Below are 21,885 nucleotides of genomic sequence, written 5' to 3'. Positions count from 1 at the left end.
CTGTTTACTCCGAGGGTAAATCTCCGTAGCAAAGTCCGTGTAGCTGTGTTACGTCATGTTTTTTCAAGCCGAATGACGCCTTTGCGCATGCGCCGGCGCTGCTGTGACTCCGTTACCAGGAAATAAGCAGCGTTGCCTAAAATGCATTAATAAATGACAACTTTTCGGTAATTAAACATTTAAACGGTAGTATTAACGGTCGGGAATTTATACCGTTTAAAGTTACATCCCTATTAGTGATGCACCGAAAATTCGGTCAATAGACCGAAACCGGTTGTTGTGATGAAATATCCGCTTCCGCTGGCGACCATGTCTTTCCCCGCGCACACGGGTGACATAGCTTGCCTAAAGCTGACGAAAAAGTCACATACATTGCATTTAGACTGGAGTCACATTGGAAAAGATCGGATTCCAATCGGATTTGGACTGAATCTGATGCGAAAAGATCAGATTTAAAACACTTTGCAGCTTTTAGACTGGCTTTTTTGTCTGTCACTTGAGGGCAAACACAAATCCGATTTGGTGTGCAGCGTGAGCGGTGCTAGTGTCAATGCAGTCAGTGAGTGTGCCACACAGTCACCACTAGTAATAACAACACTTTTAATATCTCACACAGTAAAGGAACAGGATATGTCACTAAGCCTAAAGTGAAGTTTAGCTCTGAGCATTTTTCTAAAAAGCTTCCAATTTTGTCATCCGTGCAAACACAATTTTTAGGATTCAGTTCCAGTCGTTTTCTTTGTCATCTAATCAAAATAACAAATTCATGAGATGTTTGAGATTATTTTTGATTTTACAGCGTCAGGTAAGGTAAATGTTCTTCTTTTCCATTTTACTACAAAACCCAAAACCAGTGAAGTTGGCACGTTGTGTAATTCGTAAATAAAAATGATTAGCAAATCCTTTTCAACTTATATTCAATTGAATAGACTGCAAAGACAAGATATTTGATGTTCCAACTGAGAAACTTAAATTTTTTGGGACAAAATAATCATTAACTTATAATTTAATGGCAACACATTGCAAAAAAAGTTTGCACTGGGGCATTTTTACCACTGTGTTACATGGCCTTTCCTTGAAACAACACTCAGTAAACGTTTGGGAACTGAGGAGACCAATTTTTGAAGCTTTTCAGGTGGAATTCTTTCCCATTCTTGCTTGATGTACAGCTTAAGTTGTTCAACAGTCCGGGGTCTCCGTTGTGGTATTTTAGGCTTCATAATGCACCACACATTTGCAATGGGAGACAGGTCTGGACTACAGGCAGGCCAGTCTAGTACCCGCACTCTTTTACTATGAAGCCACACTGTTGTAACACGCGGCTTGGCACAACATCCACAGTTTCTAAAATGTATTTGAGATGTGGACTGGTCAGACCACAGAACACTGTTCCACTTTGCATCAGTCCATATTACAGTAGATGAGCTCGGGCCCAGCGAAGGTGGCGGCGTTTCTGGGTGTTGTTGATAAATGGCTTTGGCTTTGTATATTACACTTTTAACTTGCACTTAGCTCAGACAGTGGTTTTCTGATGTGTTCCTGAGGTCGGTGAAGTAAGTGCGGGCATCACCGTGCAAACAGTGGTGGGTATGCAAGGGGACCTGGTACTCAATGAAGGCGGGGATTGGGGTGACGTGCTCGTACTTTCGCACGCTCATCAGGACCCTGGCCACGCTGTTCTGAACATACTGTGGGCTTTGGAGGCTCCTGCCAGGGGCCCCTATAAGGGGTGCGTTACATTATTAATAGACATGTCCGATAATATCGGACTGCCGATATTATCGGTCGATAAATGCGTTAAAATGTAATATCGGAAATTATCGGCATCGGTTTCAAAAAGTAAAATGTATGACTTTTTAAAACGCCGCTGTGTACGTAGGGAGAAGTACAGAGCGCCAATAAACCTTAAAGGCACTACCTTTGCGTGCCGGCCCAATCAAATAATATCTACTGCTTTTCACACACACAAGTGAATGCAATGCATACTTGGTCAACAGCCATACAGGTCACACTGAGGGTGGACGTATAAACAACTTTAACACTGTTACAAATATGCGCCACACTGTGAACCCACACCAAACAAGAATGACAAACACATTTCGGGAGAACATCCGCACCGTAACACAACAGAACAAATACCCAGAACCCCTTGCAGCACTAACTCGCTACAATATACACCCCCCGCCCCCCACCTCAACCTCCTCATGCTCTCTCAGGTAGAGCACGTCCCAAATTCCAAACTGCTGTTTTGAAGCATGTTAAAAAAAATAATGCACTTTGTGACTTCAATAATAAATATGGCAGGGCCATGTTGGCATTTTTTTCCATAACTTGAGTTGATTTATTTTGGAAAACCTTGTTACATTGTTTAATGCATCCAGCGGGGCATCACAACAAAATTAGGCATAATAATGTGTTAATTCCACGACTGTATGTATCGGTAATTAAGAGTTGGACAATATCGGAATATCGGATATCGGCAAAAAAGCCATTATCAGACATCTCTAATTATTAATTACATTTACAGGTCAAATGTAGTGACATTTTTAATCCAGCAGCTAGCGCCATTATAAAACACCAAGACAGTATCAGTGCAGTGTCAATTCAGTCAGCTAGTGAATTGAATTTTTCAAAAAATAAAAAAATTTGCAACAGTTAGACAAGAAAAAAAAATTACATCTTCATGAAAAAATAAATCCTCGTCTGTTCTTAATGAGTTAAGCATAAATGCAAAACCTAATATACAGTAACAAAACAGTGAAATTTAAACTTGAACTGTGGCTGCGCTCCAAATGACACCAACCTTTATCTAAAATGTGTTTTATTTCAAAAAGATAAATAAACAAAATCTAAATATGACACACAATGCACATTTTTTTAACTCCTTCGGTGTAAACTTGGCAGAGGTTATTTACACAACACATGCTAGTCTTTAGTGGAACGTGTGTGATACTCTCTATAAAGGAGGCTCATCTTGTCAGAAATTGGAACACTATCCCCGTGAGAGGGGGAGCACCAATGTTCATACTTAGTGTGTGTGCGCGTGTGTGTGTGTGTGTGTGTGTGCGTGCGTATTACAGTGTGGCAACAAACACAACAAGCGTGGCGAGAGAAACCAGAGCACTGGCAAAACAACACAACATGCCATTCATATCCCAACAAAAGTGAATCAGCAAAAGACTAGACTTGGTGATTTTACAGCCGTGGTAGAGTAGAGTTAGATCTCCTTCACTTTGCCAAGCTGCACTTTCCCATTGGTGAGGTGGTGGTGGTGTAAATCACCATTGAGCTGCTGGGGATTGCCGTTGGCTACCACGCCGACGCCTTCGCCGACTGAGCTCTTTTGACTGCTTTTGAGGTCCTTGACGGGGAGTCGTTTCCCCTTCATGTAGGCCTGCACCCAGAAGTTGGAGAAGAGGATGAAGAAGAGGACGCCGTACATCCAAATGAGGTGGATCCACAGGGGCATCTGGTAGTCACACTTCTCCATGAAGTAGTACTGGCTGATGTGCACCGACACCAGAATGAACTGCATCTGTGTGGACCAGCAGGCGGAAATTGTTAAGTGTGTAAAGGAAAAAAAGAATAAGAAAAAATCTGTCAAACTCAGTGGACATTTTTGTATTAGGAAATACTCGCAGAGGATTAAAAAATGCACAGTTGCGAGTAACAATGTCAGTGAAGTAATCATTAGTAATAAAATAATCTATCGGTTTTACTTTAGTTACATCCTTATTTCAAAATAAAACAGTTTTTTGTCCTCAAAATTCTACACACTGTACCCCATAATGACAATGTGAAAAGTAATATATACAGTAAAGGCCTAAAGTTTGGACACACCTTCTCATTTCAATGAGTTTTCTTTATTTTCATGACTATTTACATTGTAGATTGTCACATCAAAAGTATGAATGAACACATGGGGTGTTATGTTCTTAACAAAAAAAGGTGAAATAACTGAAAACATGTTTTATATTCTAGTTTCTTCAAAATAGCCACCCTTTGCTCTGATTACTGCTTTGCACACTCTTGGCATTCTCTCGATGAGCTTCAAGAGGTAGTCACCTTAAATGGTTTTCACCTCACAGGTGTCATAGTTTTGATGCCTTCAGTGACAATCTACAATGTAAATAGTCATTAAAATAAAGAAAACGCATTGAATGACAAGGTGTTTCCAAACTTTTGAGCGAGAGAGAGAGAGAGAGAGAGAGAGACACACACACACACACACACACACACACACACACACACACACACACACACACACACACACACATTTTAATGCATTCTAACTTTTAAATGACTGTAAATCAAAGTCCGCTTACAATGGAGCCAATGGGAGGTCCTCTATCGGCTCATAAAACCCAATAAATAACCATCCAAAAAGCGCCAACAACACTCCATTTACAATGTGGGATCAGATCCGAAAATGTCGTTGTGGTTTGTGCAGCCCTTTGAAGCATTTGTGAGTAAAGGCTATATAAATAAACGTTGATTGAATGATTGATTAATTTCATGATTTGATTATTAACCAAGTATTGGTGATACTGCCATTATAAGCGCTGACACAGACAAACTATTTATAGCGCCGCCGTGATCACGAGTTTGCGCGGCATTGCTGACATCATCAGCTGCTTCCTTGTTTCCTTGCTCGTCAAACTTTATTGTAGATCATAAATCATGCCTCTCACCCGGATAGTAGAAGGATGAGGACATATCCTGACAAGTTGACCTTGACAGCCAAGTTATCTTCTTCCCACTCCCTTTCAGGCAAAACTGGACAATCATGCATTACATACTATACATTACCTTTTGCACTATATTAATTTATATTATTATGTGTTGTCAACTTTGTACTTTTTTATGTCATTGCCTGAAATAAATAAATTAATGAAAAAATTAATGAATGTATACCCGGAAATGGCAAGAACAACACAAAAAGATACGTGGTTCTACTCCCCCTTTCTTCATGAGGATTATGAGCTATTCTTAATCTAATAATAATATATGAACATCCGAGCAGTCAGCATCCCAGTGAAAAGACCTTGCAGGGTAAGTGATGTTTTATTGTGTTTGCTGGCGCTCATAAAGTCTGCAGTGAGTAATAATCAATGATGTTGTTCAAAAATAAGCAAACGATGTGAAGCGTTTTTTAAATGAATGTGCTGCGTATGCTTAAAATGATCAAAATATATAAATATTAAATGTTATTGTGAATGTGCCTGTTACTACATTAAATATATACAGTCCTCGGCTGGAAACTGTTTAATTTATTTTACATCAGAGCAGGTAAACATAAGATGATCAGTAATCTAAACAAAGGCACGTTGACTAAGACGATAAAACCAGTACCGTATTTTTCGGACTATAAGTCGCAGTTTTTTTCATAGTTTTTGCCGGGGGTGCGACTTATACTCAGGAGCGACTTATGTGTGAAATTATTAACACATTACCATAAAATATCAAATAATATTATTTAGCTCATTCACGTAAGAGATTAGATGTATAAGATTTCATGGGATTTAGCGATTAGGAGTGACAGATTGTTTGGTAAACGTATAGCATGTTCTATATGTTATAGTTATTTGAATGACTCTTACCATAATATGTTACGTTAACATACCAGGCACCTTCTCAGTTGGTTATTTATGCCTCATATAACGTACACTTATTCAGCTTGTTGTTCACTATTCTTTATTTACTTTAAATTGCCTTTCAAATGTCTATTCTTGGTGTTGGAATTTATCTAATAAGTTTCCCCAAAAAATGCGACTTATACTCCAGTGCGACTTATATATGTTTTTTTTCCTTCTTTATTATGCCTTTTCGGCTGGTGCGATTTATACGCCGGAGCGACTTATAGTCCGAAAAATATGGTAATTGACATGCTAGTAAAAGTATAAATACAAGACAAAACGAAATCCAATCATATCTAATTTCGTCTTGCCGATGGGTGGAACACAATCGGAATATATCCAATCACAGCTCATAAATGGCGTTGAAAGACGGGTGGGGGTTAGGTATTAACGAGAGCCAATCAGATTATTTTCCTTGCGGGATAAGGAAGTCACCACCAAAACCAATATGTGTGGCTTTAACATGTAATATTTGCACACCAGGGAGACAGCGAACAGGACACATTTAGTTTTTACTGCCATTATGCCATCAGCAGGCCAGTCATCGATTCTGACATCGACACAGCTGTAAGTCCAATGTATTATTTGCTACTATCAGTGTTGCGCCAACAACTGATTCAGTGTCAAAAATTGATTCCCGTCACCACGTTGCAAAAGCGCATACCGCTTTCGGGCTTCTTCTGTTCACAACTGATTACTAACTACATGTAGGGAAAACTCTTATAGTTGTGGTTATCGTAAGGCTATGTGTTTGAAATTATTTAAGCCTTTATTGTGTCCGAAAAATGACAGAGTTGGCCCCTTTCTATGGTAATAATGAGATTGTAAAGCACTGTTATTGATCCGATGTTCATGTGCTAATACCTCTTTCTTGTTTAGAAATCACATACAATAACATCTGATCTTTGTTCATGCACATAATAAATATTAATCAAGTGTTTGGATGTATTCATTTAAGAGGGTTACATATATGATTAAAAAATACCTACAGTACTTTACTGTTTACGTGTTGAAGTACCCTTTAAAAAGCTGCAATCTACCCCAAACAATTTATGTTTACCAAGGTGATGCAGAGTAATATTTTGATATTGACACATGTCATCTGTGCATCTCCTAAGGGCATTCTAGTAATGTGTGCACAGATTAGGTGTCATTATAATTTTACTTTGAATAACTTTTTGGCAACCAAGAAAACATTGATTTAATGAATACATCCAAACACTTGATTAATATTTATTATGTGCATCAACAAATAACAGTTGATTTTCTATGTAGCTTCTCAAGAATAGGGTATAGCACATCACTATTGGATCTAAAACAGTCCATTACAATTAATACCATAGAAATGACCAACTCTATAATTATTCTTAAATATTTTTCTGCAGCCGGGTCTGCATATATACTTATGAAACCTTAATGGAGGTTTTTGGGTGTTTTTAAGAGCTTTATAGGCAAAATAGAGCGGCTCCCATAGGCTTCATTGTAAGCAGACTTTACATTGCATTTATTTAATATTTAGAATGCATTACAAATGCATCCATTGTCATGCCTTTCATAATGATTGTGAACGATAGGCAAAATTCCCCAAAAAGTGCAGTTCCGCTTTAAACATTATACCTTTTTCTAAATGGACAGCCAACGCATGTAGGCGACTTAACATTTGTGAAGACCAAGTGCTGCAAGATGTCGTTCATGTCGGCAACTACATTACCTGTTACTCTTTAAACTCCTTGTGCACGACTGAATGCTTGTTGTATAAATGTTTACCTAAGTTTGAAGCAAATGTGATAATACTGTATTGCCAGCATTGGTGAGGCATATTATCACTTGCAGCGCAGCGCTTCTATGTTTAAAGAGTCACCTTTATCTGTAGTTTTGAAGCCCAAATATCTCCATATTGAGCTTCACGCATCCTCTTTATTAACAAGTAGAATTGACGTTTTTGTTGCCATTCTACCTCGCCACACTGTTTCTGCTTGTATGTGCCGTGTGGGCGTTGACACACTCATGTGCCTCGGCTCAGCAACGTCACCGCCGCACAGCAGCATATGTGGATGGAAAAGAGGACCAGTATGTTTCAAAGGCAGTAGCACCTTTTTTCATTCATTAGTACCTCAATATCTAGGGTTAGTTATATACAACCCTAGTCCCACCATAGAGTTAACGGACAAGGTTGTTTTTTAACATTCATCATGCTTCGGTTGATGAATAAACGAAGAACTACACAGAGAAGAAGCAGCCATCGACAACTGTTGTCTGTTGTATTTTTAAAAAAAGGTATGTAACGTTAAAGGTTTCACATTTGCAAGCTTTTCGTCAGTATTTTAGCCTAACGTTAGCTAGCGTGGCTAATGTTACTAACTAACGTACAATATTCTCTGGCCCGACCTGAACAAGTCAGCATCTGATCAATCCCTCGCTTTGAAGGGCTAGATTCATACCCCCTACCTCTCGTTATGCCCACGACCCCTACATGCAAAGAGTCATTGGGACACCACTACCCTCACGGGAATGGGCAAAATGTAGGGATAGGACTAAAAAGTAGGACGAGGGGGTATATTGGGACTGGCCCTAAGTGGTTTCACAATTCTGAGGGAAGATTACAAAGCTCTACCTCTTGTTGCTTCGTTTCGAGGGTGTAGTGGTAGTGGATGAGTGCTAGTGATAATAAGAGAGAATGAACCATGGGATTGGGCCTTATTGTCACCAGGTTTTGAGCAAATCAATGACTTGCAGTCCAGTAAAACATTTTAAAAAATGTTTCTGCATGACTGTCTTGAGTTTCCAATAATTTCTACAATTCTTATTTTTTTGTGATAGAGTGATTGGAGCACATACTTGTTGGTCACAAAAAACATTCATGAAGTTTGGTTCTTTTATGAATTTATTATGAGTCTACTGAAAATGTGACCAAATCTGCTGGGTCAAAAGTATACATACAGCAATGTTAATATTTGGTTACATGTCCCTTGGCAAGTTTCACTGCAATAAGGTGCTTTTGGTAGCCATCCACAAGCTTCTGGTTGAATTTTTGACCACTCCTCTTGACAAAATTGGTGCAGTTCAGCTAAATTTGTTGGTTTTCTGACATGGACTTGTTTCTTCAGCATTGTCCACACGTTTAAGTCAGGACTTTGGGAAGGCCACTCTAAAACCTTAATTCTAGCCTGATTTAGCCATTCCTTTACCACTTTTAACATGTGTTTGGGGTCATTGCCCTGTTGGAACACCCAGTTGCGCCCAAGACCCAACCCAACAGGCTGATGATTTTAGGTTGTGCTGAAGAATTTGGTGGTAATCCTCCTTTTTCATTGTCCCATTTAAAGCACCAGTTCCATTGGCAGCAAAACAGGCCCAGAGCATAATACTACCACCACCTTTCTCTACGGTAGGTTTGGTGTTCCTGGGATTAAAGGCCTCACTTTTTCTCCTCCAAACATATTGCTAGAATTAAGGTTTTAGAATAACCTTCCCAAAGTCCTGACTTAAACGTGTGGACAATGCTGAAGAAAAAAGTCCATGTCAGAAAACCAACAAATTTAGCTGAACCACAATTTTGTCAAGAGGGGTTGTCAAAAATTCAACGAGAAGCTTGCCAGAAGCTTGTGGATGGCTACCAAAAGCACCTTATTGCAGTGAAACTTGCCAAGGGACATGTAACCAAATATTAACATTTCTGTATGTATACTTTTGACCCAGCAGATTTGGTCACATTTTCAGTAGACTCATAATAAATTCATAAAAGAACCAAACTTCATGAATGTTTTTTGTGACCAACAAGTATGTGCTCCAAAATAAGAGTTGTAGAAAGTATTGGAAACTCAAGACAGCCATGACATTATGTTCTTTACAAGTGTATGTAAACTTTTGATCGTGACTGAGATATATATATATATATATATATATATATATATATATATATATATATATGTATGAGTGTCACCAGGTAAAAACAATGATGTATTATTATGATTAGTATTATCCAAATATGATAAATGAAAATGACAACTTGATATACTAAACAAAAAATATACAGTAAACGCAACTCTTTTGTTTTTGCTCCCATTTTTCACGTGTTGTACTCAAAGATCAAAAACTTTTACTATATACACTAAAGACCTATTCCTCTCAGATAGTGTTCACAAATATGTCCAAATCTGTGTTAGTGGGCATAATCCATCCCACCTCACAGATGCGGCAAATCAAGATGCTGATTAAACAGCAAAATTATTGCACAGGTGCACAATAAAAGGCCACTCTGGAATGTGCAGTTATATCACATGGCACAATGCCACAGATGTCGCAAGTTTTAAGGGAGCCTGCAATTGACATGCTGACTGCAGAAATGTCCACCAGAGCTGTCGCCCGTGCATTGAATGTTCATTTCTCTACCATAAGCCGTCTCCAAAGGTGTTTCAGAGTATTTGGCAGTACATCCAACTGGCCTCACAACCGCAGACTGCATGTAACCACACCAGCCCAGGACAGTCACATCCAGCAGGTGCACCTCCATTATTGTCTGAGACCAGCCAAACCAAAATTGGTTTGCATGACCAAATAATTTCTGCACAAACTGTGAGAAAGCATCTCAGGGAAGCTCATCCGCATACTTGTTGTCTTTATCGGGGCCTGGACTTCTCGAGTGCCTTTAATACTATCCAGCCCCGCCTTCTCCAGGACAAGCTGGACAGAATGCGAGTGGACCCCTGCCTGGTTGCCTGGATTTCAGACTACCTCACCGATAGGCCACAGTACGTCAGACTGAAGGACATCACATCTGACACTGTGATCAGCAGCACCGGAGCACCGCAGGGAACGGTGCTGGCCCCTCTTCTGTTCACCCTGTACACCGCTGACTTCTGCTACAACTCAGAGCTGTGTCACATCCAGAAGTACGCGGATGACACAGCCATCGTCGGGTGCATCAGGGACGGCAGAGAGGAGGAGTTTCGGAGTCTGGTGAGGGACTTTGTTGTCTGGTGCCACAGGAACCTCTTGCAGCTCAATCCGACAAAACCCAAGGAGCTGGTCATTGACTTTGGGAGGTCGAGTCCAAGGTCACAACCTATTGTGATCGAGGGAGTCGAGGTACAGACCGTGGACTCATTCAAGTACCTCGGGGTGTGGGTGGACAATAAGCTGGACTGGACTGTTAACACAGACCACTTGTACAGGAAAGGACAGAGCAGGCTGTACTTCCTGAGGAGGCTGCACTCCTTCAACATCTGTAAAAAAACTCTTGTGGATGTACTACCAGTCTGTGGTTGCCAGTGTTCTGTACTACATCGTAGTGTGCTGGGGGGGCAGCATATCTAAGAAGGACAGCTCCAGACTGGAGAAACTGATCAGGCGGGCCGGTTCTACGATCGGAATAAAACTGGACTCACTGGTGACGGTGGCAGAGAAGAGGACTGTGGAAAAACTAGTGAGCATCCTGGATGATGCCAGTCACCCTCTGCATACTGTTATCAGTAGCCAGAGGAGCCTGTTTAGTGCTAGACTGCTTCATCCCAAGTGCAGGACTAATAGACTATTGGGGGGGGGGGGGGGGGGGGGGGGGTACTAGGATGACAGGGGATGCAAAACAAGAACAGTGAAATACTTTTTCATAACATGGTCACTACAGCCTAGTTTCTCTTGTTATATTCTTATTTTATATTTATTGTCTCCATTTATACCCCCATTATTTACTTTTTACAATTTTGTACACTGCTGCTGGAATTTAAATTTTCCTGAGGGAACTCTCCTGAAGGAATCAATAAAGTACTATCTATCTATCTGTCTTGCTGTGACTACAGTTCGTCGTTGTGACCGACTTGTGTGGGCAAATGCTCACATTAGACGGTGTCTGGCACACTGAAGAGGTGTTCTTTTCACGGATGAATCCCGGTTTTCACTGTTCAGGGCAGATGGCAGACAGCGTGTGTGGCGTCATTTGGGAGAGCGGTTTACGGATGTCAACGTTGTGACTTGAGTGGCCCATGGAGGGGTGGGGGGTTATGGTATGGGCAGGTGTATGTTAGACAACGAACACAAGTGCATTATATTGATGGCATTTTGAATGTACAGAGATACCGTGACGAGATCCTGAGGCCCATTGTTGTACCATTCACCTTATGTTGCAGCATGACAATGCACTGCCCCATGTTGCAAGGATGTGTACACAATTCCTGGAAGCTGAATACATACCAGTTCTTGCATGGCCAGCATACTCACAGGACATGTCACCCACTGAGCATGTTTGGGATGCTGTGGATCGGCGTATACGACAGAATGTACCAGGTCCTGCCAGGATCCAGCAACTTTGCACAGCCATTGAAAAGTAGTGGACCAACATCCACAGGCCAGAATAAACAACCTGATCAACTATATGCGAAGGAGATGTGTTGCACTGCCTGAGGCAAATTGTGGTCACACCAGATACCAACTGTTTTTCTGACAGCCCCGCTCCCCCCAATAAAGCAAAACTGCACATTTCAGAGTTGCCTTTTATTGTGGGCAGCCTAAGGCACACCTGTGCAATAATCATGCTGTTTAATCAGCATCTTAATATGCCACACCTGTGAGGTGGGATGGATTATCTTGACAAAGAAGAAGTGTTAACGAACACATATTTAGACAGATTTGTGAACAATATTTGAGAGGAATAGGTCTTTAGGGTATATAATAAAAGTTTTAGATCTTTTGAGTTCAACTCATCCATCCATTCATTTTCTACCGCTTGTCCCGTTCGGGGTCGCAGTGCTAGAGCCTATCTCAGCTGCATTCGGGCGGAAGGCGGGGTACACCCTGGAACAAGTCGCCACCTCATCGCAGGGCCAACACAGATAGACAGACAACATTCACACTCACAATTATACACTAGGGCCAATTTAATGTTGCCAATCAACCTATCCCCAGGTGCATGTCTTTGGAGGTGGGAGGAAGCCGGAGTACCCGGAGGGAACCCACGCAGTCATGGGGAGAACATGCAAACTCTACACAGAAAGATCCCGAGCCCACGATCGAACTCAGGACTTTCGTATTGTGAGGCACTGTTCCACCGTGCTGCCCGAGTTCAACTCATGAAAAATGTATATAAATACACGTACATACATGCATACATATATACTGTACACGTACATACATACATACAAAAAGCTCTGTTTTTTGCTACTCCTTTTCGTGCACGTTGGATTATGTGTTACACTTCAAAGAAATTGGTTAAACATAATTGAAATAAACTTAATTATACATCTAGAACAGTGGTTCTTAACCTGGGTTCGATCGAACCCTAGGGGTTCAGTGAGTCGGGCTCAGGGGTTCAGCGGAGGTCAAGACACACCCGACTCATTGTGTAAATAAAAACTTCTCCCTATCGGCGTATTACGGATACGGCAACAGCAGAAGTCAGACTGATTTGCAGGTGTGTAATTTGTTGTGAGTTTATGCACTGTGTTGGTTTTGTTCTTTGAACAAGGTGATGTTCATGTACGGTTCATTTTGTGCACCAGTAAAAAAACATGGTAACACTTTAGTATGGAGAACAAATTCACCATTTATTAGTTGCTTATTAACATGCAAATTAGTAACATATTGGCTCTTAACTAGTCATTATTAAGTACTTATTAATGCATTATTCGGCATGGCCTTATTATAAGCCTAACATAAGCCTGTGTGTGTGAATGGGTGAATGTGGAAATAGTGTCAAAGCGCTTTGAGTTCCTTAAAAAGGTAGAAAAGCGCTATACAAGTATAACCCATAACCCTCTAACCCTGGCCCTAACCCTCTAACCCTAACCAAATAACTCTAAATTAAGCCTTTGTTACTCAGCATATGTTCCCCTAGTGTCCAAAAAACTCTAAATTAAGTCTTTGTTACTTAGAATATGTTCCCCATACTAAAGTGTTACCAAAAACATATAACTTTGTCTTGAATTTGAAAAAAACCCCAACATTTTATTTTTCACTAAAGAAGGGTTCGGTGAATGCGCATATGAAACTGGTGGGGTTCGGTACCTCCAACAAGGTTAAGAACCACTGATCTAGAAAATATGTTTTTTTGGACACTTTTTGTGGAATTGTGCAGACGTATCTAATGTTGTGACCCCAGTGAGTGTGTATACAACACCTACAAGCTGGATGGCAGTCATGTACTTCTTCCACCACAGGTATTTCTGGAAGCGTGGTCCAGCGGCAGACAGGCCGTAGTAGGTGTACATGATGACATGGACGCCGCAGTTGATCATGGCATGGAAGGAGCACATTCCTCCAGCTGGACATAGTGAGGATTGATGTGAGGTTGTCATTATGTTTAACACTGACTGTGCGGTTTGTATTGGACGTTTCCTACCAGGAGTCAGATACACGCCCCACCACCACGACCAGGGCATGAAGGAGTGATGAAACACGTGGAGAAATGTGATCTGGTTTTGTTTCTTCCTCAACACAAAGAATAGCTGAAATGACATCGAGATGGCTTCAAGTTACGCAGCATACATCATCAGGCTAACAAACACAATAGATTTTTTAAATAAAGATTTTGAGAAATGTAAACATTTCTTACTGTGTCGATGAGTTCAATGAACTTGGAAAAAAAAAAGACCCCGGCAACATTCACCATCTAAAAGGAAGGGTAAAAGAGGAGCTGATGAGTTGTGATGATCAGGTCATGGATTCATCAATTTATACTTTACAAAACGGCTCACGTAGTCACAATTTAGAAAATTTCATCCGTTAGAAAATAAAAAATCCACAATAGCATACATCATTTTTTTTTTAAATGTATTTTTGTTTGGGGAACCGTAACCCCCCTGGAGGGATTACATTCAATATACATTCAAAAAGGGTAAAAGAAACAAGGTTTTTGGGAGTATTAATAGATGATCAAATGAACTGGAAATCTCATATACAAAACATACAACATAAGGTGGCAAAAAACATTTCAATAATGAATAAAGCAAAACGCGTCCTGGGCCAAAAATCTCTTCGTATTATCTACTGCTCGCTAGTGTTACCATATCTGAGTTATTGTGTAGAAATATGGGGAAATAACTACAAATGTGCGCTACATTCGCAAAAAAAAGATTAGTTAGAATAATACATAATGTTGGATATAGAGAACATACAAACCCTTTATTTATTGAGTCAAAAATATTAAAGTTCGGTGATTTGGTAAAATTGCAAACAGCTAAAAATATGTACAAAGCAAACTATAACCTGCTACCAAAGAATGTACAACAATTCTTCTCAACTAAAGAGGAGCAATATAACCTAAGAGGAAAAAATAATTTAAAACATTTTTATGCACGTACAACACTTAGAACCTTTAGCATATCAGTATGTGGAATTAAATTATGGAATGGATTAAGTAAAGAAGTTAAACATTGTACTGATATGATCCAGTTTAAGAGGTTGTTCAAAATAATAGTGCTTACAAAGTACAAAGAAGAGAAATACTTTCAACCTTATTGAAAATAAGATATTCTTCATCTCAGTATGTTAATAATGACTGAATTAATTAATTACATATTACAAAACTGTTGTGTATACTAATTCACATATGTTATTTTATTATATAAAAAGGTCAGTAAATGATTCTATATATTTGTAAACGCTCTGAAGTGGGGAAAGGGGTAGGATTAAATAAGCTTTGCTTTTTCCTACTCCTTTTCGGGCATGATGTAAAATGAAATGATATGAAATTGTGTGATGTATTATAGTGTAAGTGTGTTTATGTTCGAAATAAACTAGAGAAAGAAAGAAAGAAAAATAAGCAATTACAAACATGTTCCTCCAGAATTGTTCACTTATTGAAACAAATTAAAACTGTTTTAGTGTTCATTATTTTTTAAATGTTAAACATTTTACCGACAGCGTTTTGACATTTTCCTTTTTTTTCAAACCTTTGAATACATAAGAGATTTTTTTTTTTTGTCATTTTAGGAGTTGCTTCTTTTTGGCCATCATTTTGGTTCTGTTATTCCATATTGAATAATTTTTCCTTAACATTTATTTTCATGTTAAATTTTATAATTCCAATTCAAAATGTCTTTGTAGGTCAATCAAAAATCTGATGCTGGTAATGGATTTAAACCCAACATGTACTAGTGAGGACAAAAATGTCCCCATTAAGCCATTATATAACCAAAATTTGTAATCTCATACTCATCACAAATAAATTAATAAATACAATATATTTTTAATATTTTTTATCTATTTATTCAAAAGGTCAAAATAATAAATATTATTGAAAATGTGTCTGTCTTTTCCCCACACTCAAATTGATTTGAGTGAAAAAATGTTTTAAAAGCTTTTATTTTTATAACTTTATACCCATTTTAGGCCGCTTTTGTCCTTGAAGGGGAACGGCACTTCTGGGGGGATTTTTGCCTATCATTCACAATCCCTGTGTAAGACAACAAAACAAACTTTTATTATTTTCATGCATTCTAATTTGTAATATTCGACAAGTACAAGGTGGTTAACAATGAAGCTAATTAGAGTAGTCTATTGCGCCCATTAAGCTCTCTAAAAGCATCCAAAACCTGACAATACCCCATTTATATGGTGAGACCTACATACTAACCCAGTATTAGTGATATTGTTATTATAAGCATTAACGCTGAGGAACTACTTTTAGCGACGCTGTGATCACAGAGAGCTAATTAGCTTATGCAGAATTTGACGTATTGAGCTGGTGAGCTGCTGCATCGCCTCCGAGTTGGTGAAAGTTAATTCTAGATTATAAATCATGCCTCTCACAGGTTGTGGCAATAAACCAAGAAGTTGGTCATTTAACGTAGACCTGGAGATGACACACAAAACGCTTGTTTGCACCCACCATTTTTGACTTATTTTTTATTTTTGAATCTGCGTATGATTAATTCTTCATCTAAATGGGAATATATTAACATCCCATCAGTCGGCATCCCATTGAGAGCAGACATTGTACAGTAAGTGATTGTTTTATTATGTTCTTAGTTTTTATGTCTTGTTTAGCTCTTAGCAATAGTGCTACTTGCTGGGTTTGCTTATCACACAGCTTCTAAAACTTGTAGATCATCCTCCTTATATTCAGGCTAAAAAATATAACGTTCTGGATCATCATTAGTCACAAAGGAGTCGTCGTTTCTTATGAAGTCTGCCGTGATTAGTTGTTGCTAAAGTAAATAGTGAGCGTTGTGAAATTATTGTGCCGTCCCATGTTTAACATGACCAAAATACGTAAATATTAAATGTTATTTAAAATGTGCCTGTTACTACATTACATATATACTTACAGCTTCTATATAAAATGTTGGAGTTTTTTAGTCTTTATAGCGCTTTATAAGCATGAGAATAGAGTGAATCCCATTATACCTAAATTGTTAGCGGACTCTTGCTAGCGTATATTTACAAGTTAGAATGCATAAAAAAAGAAAAAAATATATGTGTGCTTGACTCACATAAGGGTTGAGATTAATAGGCATAATTCCAAAAAAAGCGCAGTTCCCCTTTAACATCACAAGAGGTATTTAAATTAAATTGTAACCCAAGGGTTCAAATATATATTTTTTGTTTTCAGTTAAACAGGTTTTTTTAAAAATGTACTTTTTGGCTTTCTATGTTTTCCATTTGTTGTTGTTGTTGTTTTAGATTGATTAAAATCCAGGATGGCTAAACATTTTTATTTTTTGGGGGGATTGTAAAAAAAAAATAAAAAAATCTTCGAGACATTTTAGTTTTGGACACCATATTCCCCGTAGAGGGATTATAACCAGTTTACAATACATTCAAAAACAAACAATTAAAACTCTTATACATATATCGAGATCTTATTGTTTTTTTATTTCTTTATTCAAAGAGTTAGGCATTTTTTTCCCCCAACTTAAAAAAAATAATAATTAAAAAGAAAAAAATATGGTGTTTTGACATTTTCATTTCTAAAAAACAAAACAAAACAGTAAAACAGAAGTATGTATATCTATTTAATTCTAGAGAAACATTTGGTATATCCTTTGTTCGTTTTTTTAGATACATTTGTTAGAAATTTAAAAAAATAATTATTTAATCTATTCTTATTATACTTATTAGTTGTATAGTTGTTGAAATTGGGAGGATCATTTTTTTTTCCTTTTTTTCCCCCAATTTAAAAAAATACTAAAAAAGAAAAGAAATATGGTGTTTTGACATTTTCATTTCTCAAAAAAAATAAAATGTTTAGTTAACAGAATTATGTCTATCTTTTTGAAAATTCTAGAGAAATATTCGGTAAATTCTTTGCTCATTTTTTTTTTAGATAACTGTCAGAAATTAACAAAAAAAAATTATTCATCCACTCTTATTATACTTATTAGTTGTATATTTGTTGAAATTGGGAGGATTGTTTGTTTTTAGGCATTTGACGATTTTTGAGAAGTTTAAAAGAACTAATTCTGCGCATTTATGGGTTTCTATTGACGGTGAAAATATTCTGTAATCAATGCACACAACATGACATCAACACTAACCCAATAAACTTGACTTTCTAATCAAAAGATTTGCCGTCTTACCCGAAGTGCCTGCGGACTGCTGGAAGGGTCAATGAGGTCACATTTCCATGTAAAGGTGGTGGCCCATCCGGACATCATGAACTGTGCGTACCAATGGGGACAGATTGGAGCGTTACGCAATGAAAAAGATTTATGGCGCAGTGGCGGGACATTATTTACTCATGCAAGTACCTCATAGACGATAAAGGAGTTGAGTAGGACCATGCTGAAATTGTAGACGATCATGGCCGTTTTTAGGTTGAAAGGTTTGCGGTTGGCCATCAGGCGAGGTCCCACGTAAACGGCCAAGATGACATAGGACACCAAGATGGAGGTCATCGTGACGGGACAACTTACCAACGGGTAGTCTTTGACCCTCGGGTCTGGAAAGGACACATTTGAGCATTTACTACAGGAAAGTTTCATTCTGGCGCGCTTAGAAGTTAAATCAATGCTGGACACAAACAACTGAATCTAAACAATGGCACTGCAGGTATTTTGATGGTTTAAGATTGAATTAGAACATAGAGTTTAGTAATGGCACATATACAAAAGTATTCCAATTATTTTCGCAAACATTTTTTTATTTCACATTTTTTATATATTTTTATTAAAAAGTTATCGTGTTCCCAGTTAAATGCTTTTTTCCCTTTTGTATTAAATATATTTTAATGTTTGAAGTTATGTCATTAAAAATATTTTTTTAAATGAAAATCATGTCCAATTTCCCCCCAAAATTTGATTTGAATATGTTTTTAATTTTTGGTTTGTTTTAGAGATATTATGTTTTAGACTTTGTTTCTTCCAAATTAAAAGGTTACGACCATATTTTGTTTTTCCATGTAAAAAATATTTAGATCTTTTTTTTTAATTCAAAGATGTGTTTGTTAAATAGCCCCCAGTCTTCCAAAAAAGAAAAAAAGGGACATTTTATTATTTTTATTTCATAATTTTTCCTGTTGTAAATAAATGTTCGTTGAAAATTAAAATAATTTCCGGTTTCTTTGTTTAAAGACTTGTTTTCCAAAAAGGGTACTTTTTGTTTCCAGTACAAATGTTTTGCTTTTCTGGAAAAAGAAAATACTTATGGTTTTACAACTTTTTTACCCAATTAAAACATATATCTGGTGAAATAATTGTGTTACCTTTTCCCCCCCAGAAAATCAAATACTTTTTTATTTTGTTCTTCTCCTTCCTGTTAAAACGATACCTTTGTTTGATTAAAATGAAAAACATATATTCAACGTGTGTGTTTGTTTAGGAATATTCTGTGGTTTTAGATTTTTTCTCAAATTAAAAAGGTTATTTACGGTCAATAACAAAGTGTTAATCTTTTTTATTTAAATATATTTAAACTTTAAAGTAAAGTACAGTATTTTTAATTTTCCAAAAATAGTCAAATATTTTACCTCCCCAAAAAGGAAAAATATTGTTTGTTTCATGCATTTTTTATTTGATTTTTTCCAGAAAAGCATATGCCATTTCTTATTTCATTCTTTTTCTTTCTTGTTGGAAAATATACTCTTTAGTATGATAAAAACTAAAATCACGTTCAATATTTTTGTTTGTTTCTTTTTTCCCAAAATATGATACTAATTTTTCCTGTACAGATGTTGGATTTCATTAAAGCAAATATTTATGGTTTTATTTTTCCCCCTGATAAAAAAAAGTTAAAAACAAAACAAAAAAAACACCTTCATTTTTGTGGCTAGTATTAGAGATGTTTTTTTAGACTTAGACAAACTTTATTGGTCCACAGTAGCTCAGTTTCAAAAGATGGAAAGGGTAATGCAGGTATAAAGTAGACTAAAAATGTACCATAGTAGCAACATAAAATATAACATATGTAATATTTACATATTATATATACAGTATATAATATATACTGATATATTATATTATTATATTTCTATATAATATGTACAAAATATAACAAATCCCAATTACCATGTACAATATTAAAGTATATGTAACAGCTGCAGGAAAAAAAGTAGATCCTTTTGAAATTAAAATAAAAAAATGTACTTTTAAAATTATAAGTAAAATATTATTTTGTTTAGAGTAGACTATAAAAAAAACATCTAGGTAAAAAAAAAAATGCAGAAATTTTACTATACAATTGATGGATGTTTTCTTATCAAATAAAAATAGTAGTTTTTTTTTCAAAGTATAATTCTAGTGGCTGACATGCCATTTTTTTACACTTTTATTCTTACAGTTAAATTTTGACGACTGAGCTACCTTTATTTACCATGATCTCAGTCTGTTTTTTTTTGTTTTTTTTTTACAGCATACTGTAAAATGTATTCATGAATTTATTTTACTTATAATTTCAACTGAAATTGTTGGTGTGTGTTTTCATATTTTGTTTTCCAATAAAAAAGCCTCTAGTAAATGTCCAGTATTCAAACAATGTATCAACACTGCATGGAACTGAAAAAAAAATAAAAAAGACAAACAGGAGTTTTAACTGTGAGGAGACTGAGGGCTGCTGCAGCCAAGTGGAGACTACTGAGTACAACAAACACTGCAGTCTCCAGGCAAAGTGTGTGCGTTCAGTCTGCATTTTCTTTATATGCATCCTCACATAACAATACAATGACTAACCTTGCCTGTTGGGCAAGCGGTCGCCGCGCTTACAAAAGGCGGGCTGGCGTCATTATTTCCATTTACATCAATGAAAACTCACCGCATTTTGACAGTAGATCGTTGTGGAAGTCTAAAATATTCGACCAGGCTTCCCACAGCATGGTGAATGCTCAGCTCTTTTCTGAAAACACCCGCCTGTTCAAATATTTCAACACAATGTTTAGACAGCATTGAACAAACAGGAGGCAGCTGCTGGGAGGCAGGTAAATCCATAAAAAGGTGATTTTTGATCAAGATTAGATATGAATGGTTCTTTGTGTCGTCATGTACAATAAAATTAGATAGTAACTGAGCGAGTCAGACAGGTGAGGCCAACAACTTAGAGGCTTATGAGAAAAACTTTAAAAGACTTATAGTGAAGAATACATCCATCCATTTTCTACCGCTTAAGGACACAAAAAGGTTTAGGGTTTTACCTGCTGAGTCCTCAGCTCCTGTTAGCGGGGAAGAAGCTAAAAGAGCCAGGGCGGGCCGGCAGGCAATCAACCCCTAGGAGGGAGCCTATGGGTCAGCCACAGCACGGAGGAGGTCGGTAGGGTGGAAGCCAACTCAGCTTCTCACCTGGAGCTCAGTTTCCAGCGGGAACAAATATCCAAGAAGAGCTCAAAAGGTGTGTTAGGCGCTCGCTAACGTGTGTGGAAGAAGGTCAGAGAAGCGAGGCTGGGATGACTTTGGGAGCACAATCACCCGAGTCCATTTAAAGTGTTACTAGACAGCAGGCAAGTTTCAGGACCACACCCTGTTTCACTGGCAGGCTCCGCCCACCTGGCCTCGCTCTGCTGGTCTGTGATTGGACAGATTCATCAATGAGAGATTTAAAGAGACAGACACAAATACACGAGAAAAAGGTGTGGAATTATAAAGTTTGGAAGAGTCTACTTCAGGGGTCCCCAAACTACGGCCCGCGGGACCCCAGCATCCAAAATCCGGCCCACAGGAAGTCCCAAGTAAATTTTGATGTTGATGAACATCAATGTTAATTGATGTTAAATGACAAATGACAAAACGGATTATAAAGACTATATATATATATATATATATATATATATATATATATATATATATATATATATATATATATATATATATATATATATATATATATATAT

General features: G+C 37.5%; 1 protein-coding gene across 2 annotated transcripts; it reads right to left on the bottom strand.

The window, feature by feature from the left end:
• Positions 1-2,635: 2,635 nt before the first annotated feature.
• On the bottom strand, positions 2,636-21,531 carry LOC133630823 (elongation of very long chain fatty acids protein 1-like). 2 transcript variants are annotated; one of them, XM_062022592.1, is made up of 8 exons: positions 21,193-21,531; positions 20,817-20,911; positions 18,320-18,510; positions 18,149-18,229; positions 14,182-14,238; positions 13,969-14,074; positions 13,751-13,890; positions 2,636-3,535 (listed from the first exon to the last, which is right to left on the bottom strand). In XM_062022592.1, exons 2-8 carry the CDS (start codon positions 20,875-20,877, stop codon positions 3,218-3,220), a joined length of 954 nt encoding a protein of 317 aa, XP_061878576.1. In that variant the 5' UTR covers positions 20,878-20,911; positions 21,193-21,531; the 3' UTR covers positions 2,636-3,217. The 2 variants fall into 2 exon arrangements, with proteins under 2 accessions (XP_061878576.1, XP_061878574.1); XM_062022590.1 differs by having other exon boundaries at positions 13,751-14,074.
• Between the last annotated feature and the right edge of the window lie 354 nt (positions 21,532-21,885).

The sequence above is a fragment of the Entelurus aequoreus genome, linkage group LG16 (genome assembly GCF_033978785.1).
Source record: "Entelurus aequoreus isolate RoL-2023_Sb linkage group LG16, RoL_Eaeq_v1.1, whole genome shotgun sequence".
Taxonomy (NCBI): domain Eukaryota; kingdom Metazoa; phylum Chordata; class Actinopteri; order Syngnathiformes; family Syngnathidae; genus Entelurus; species Entelurus aequoreus.
This window is presented reverse-complemented; position numbering and strand designations above follow the sequence as displayed.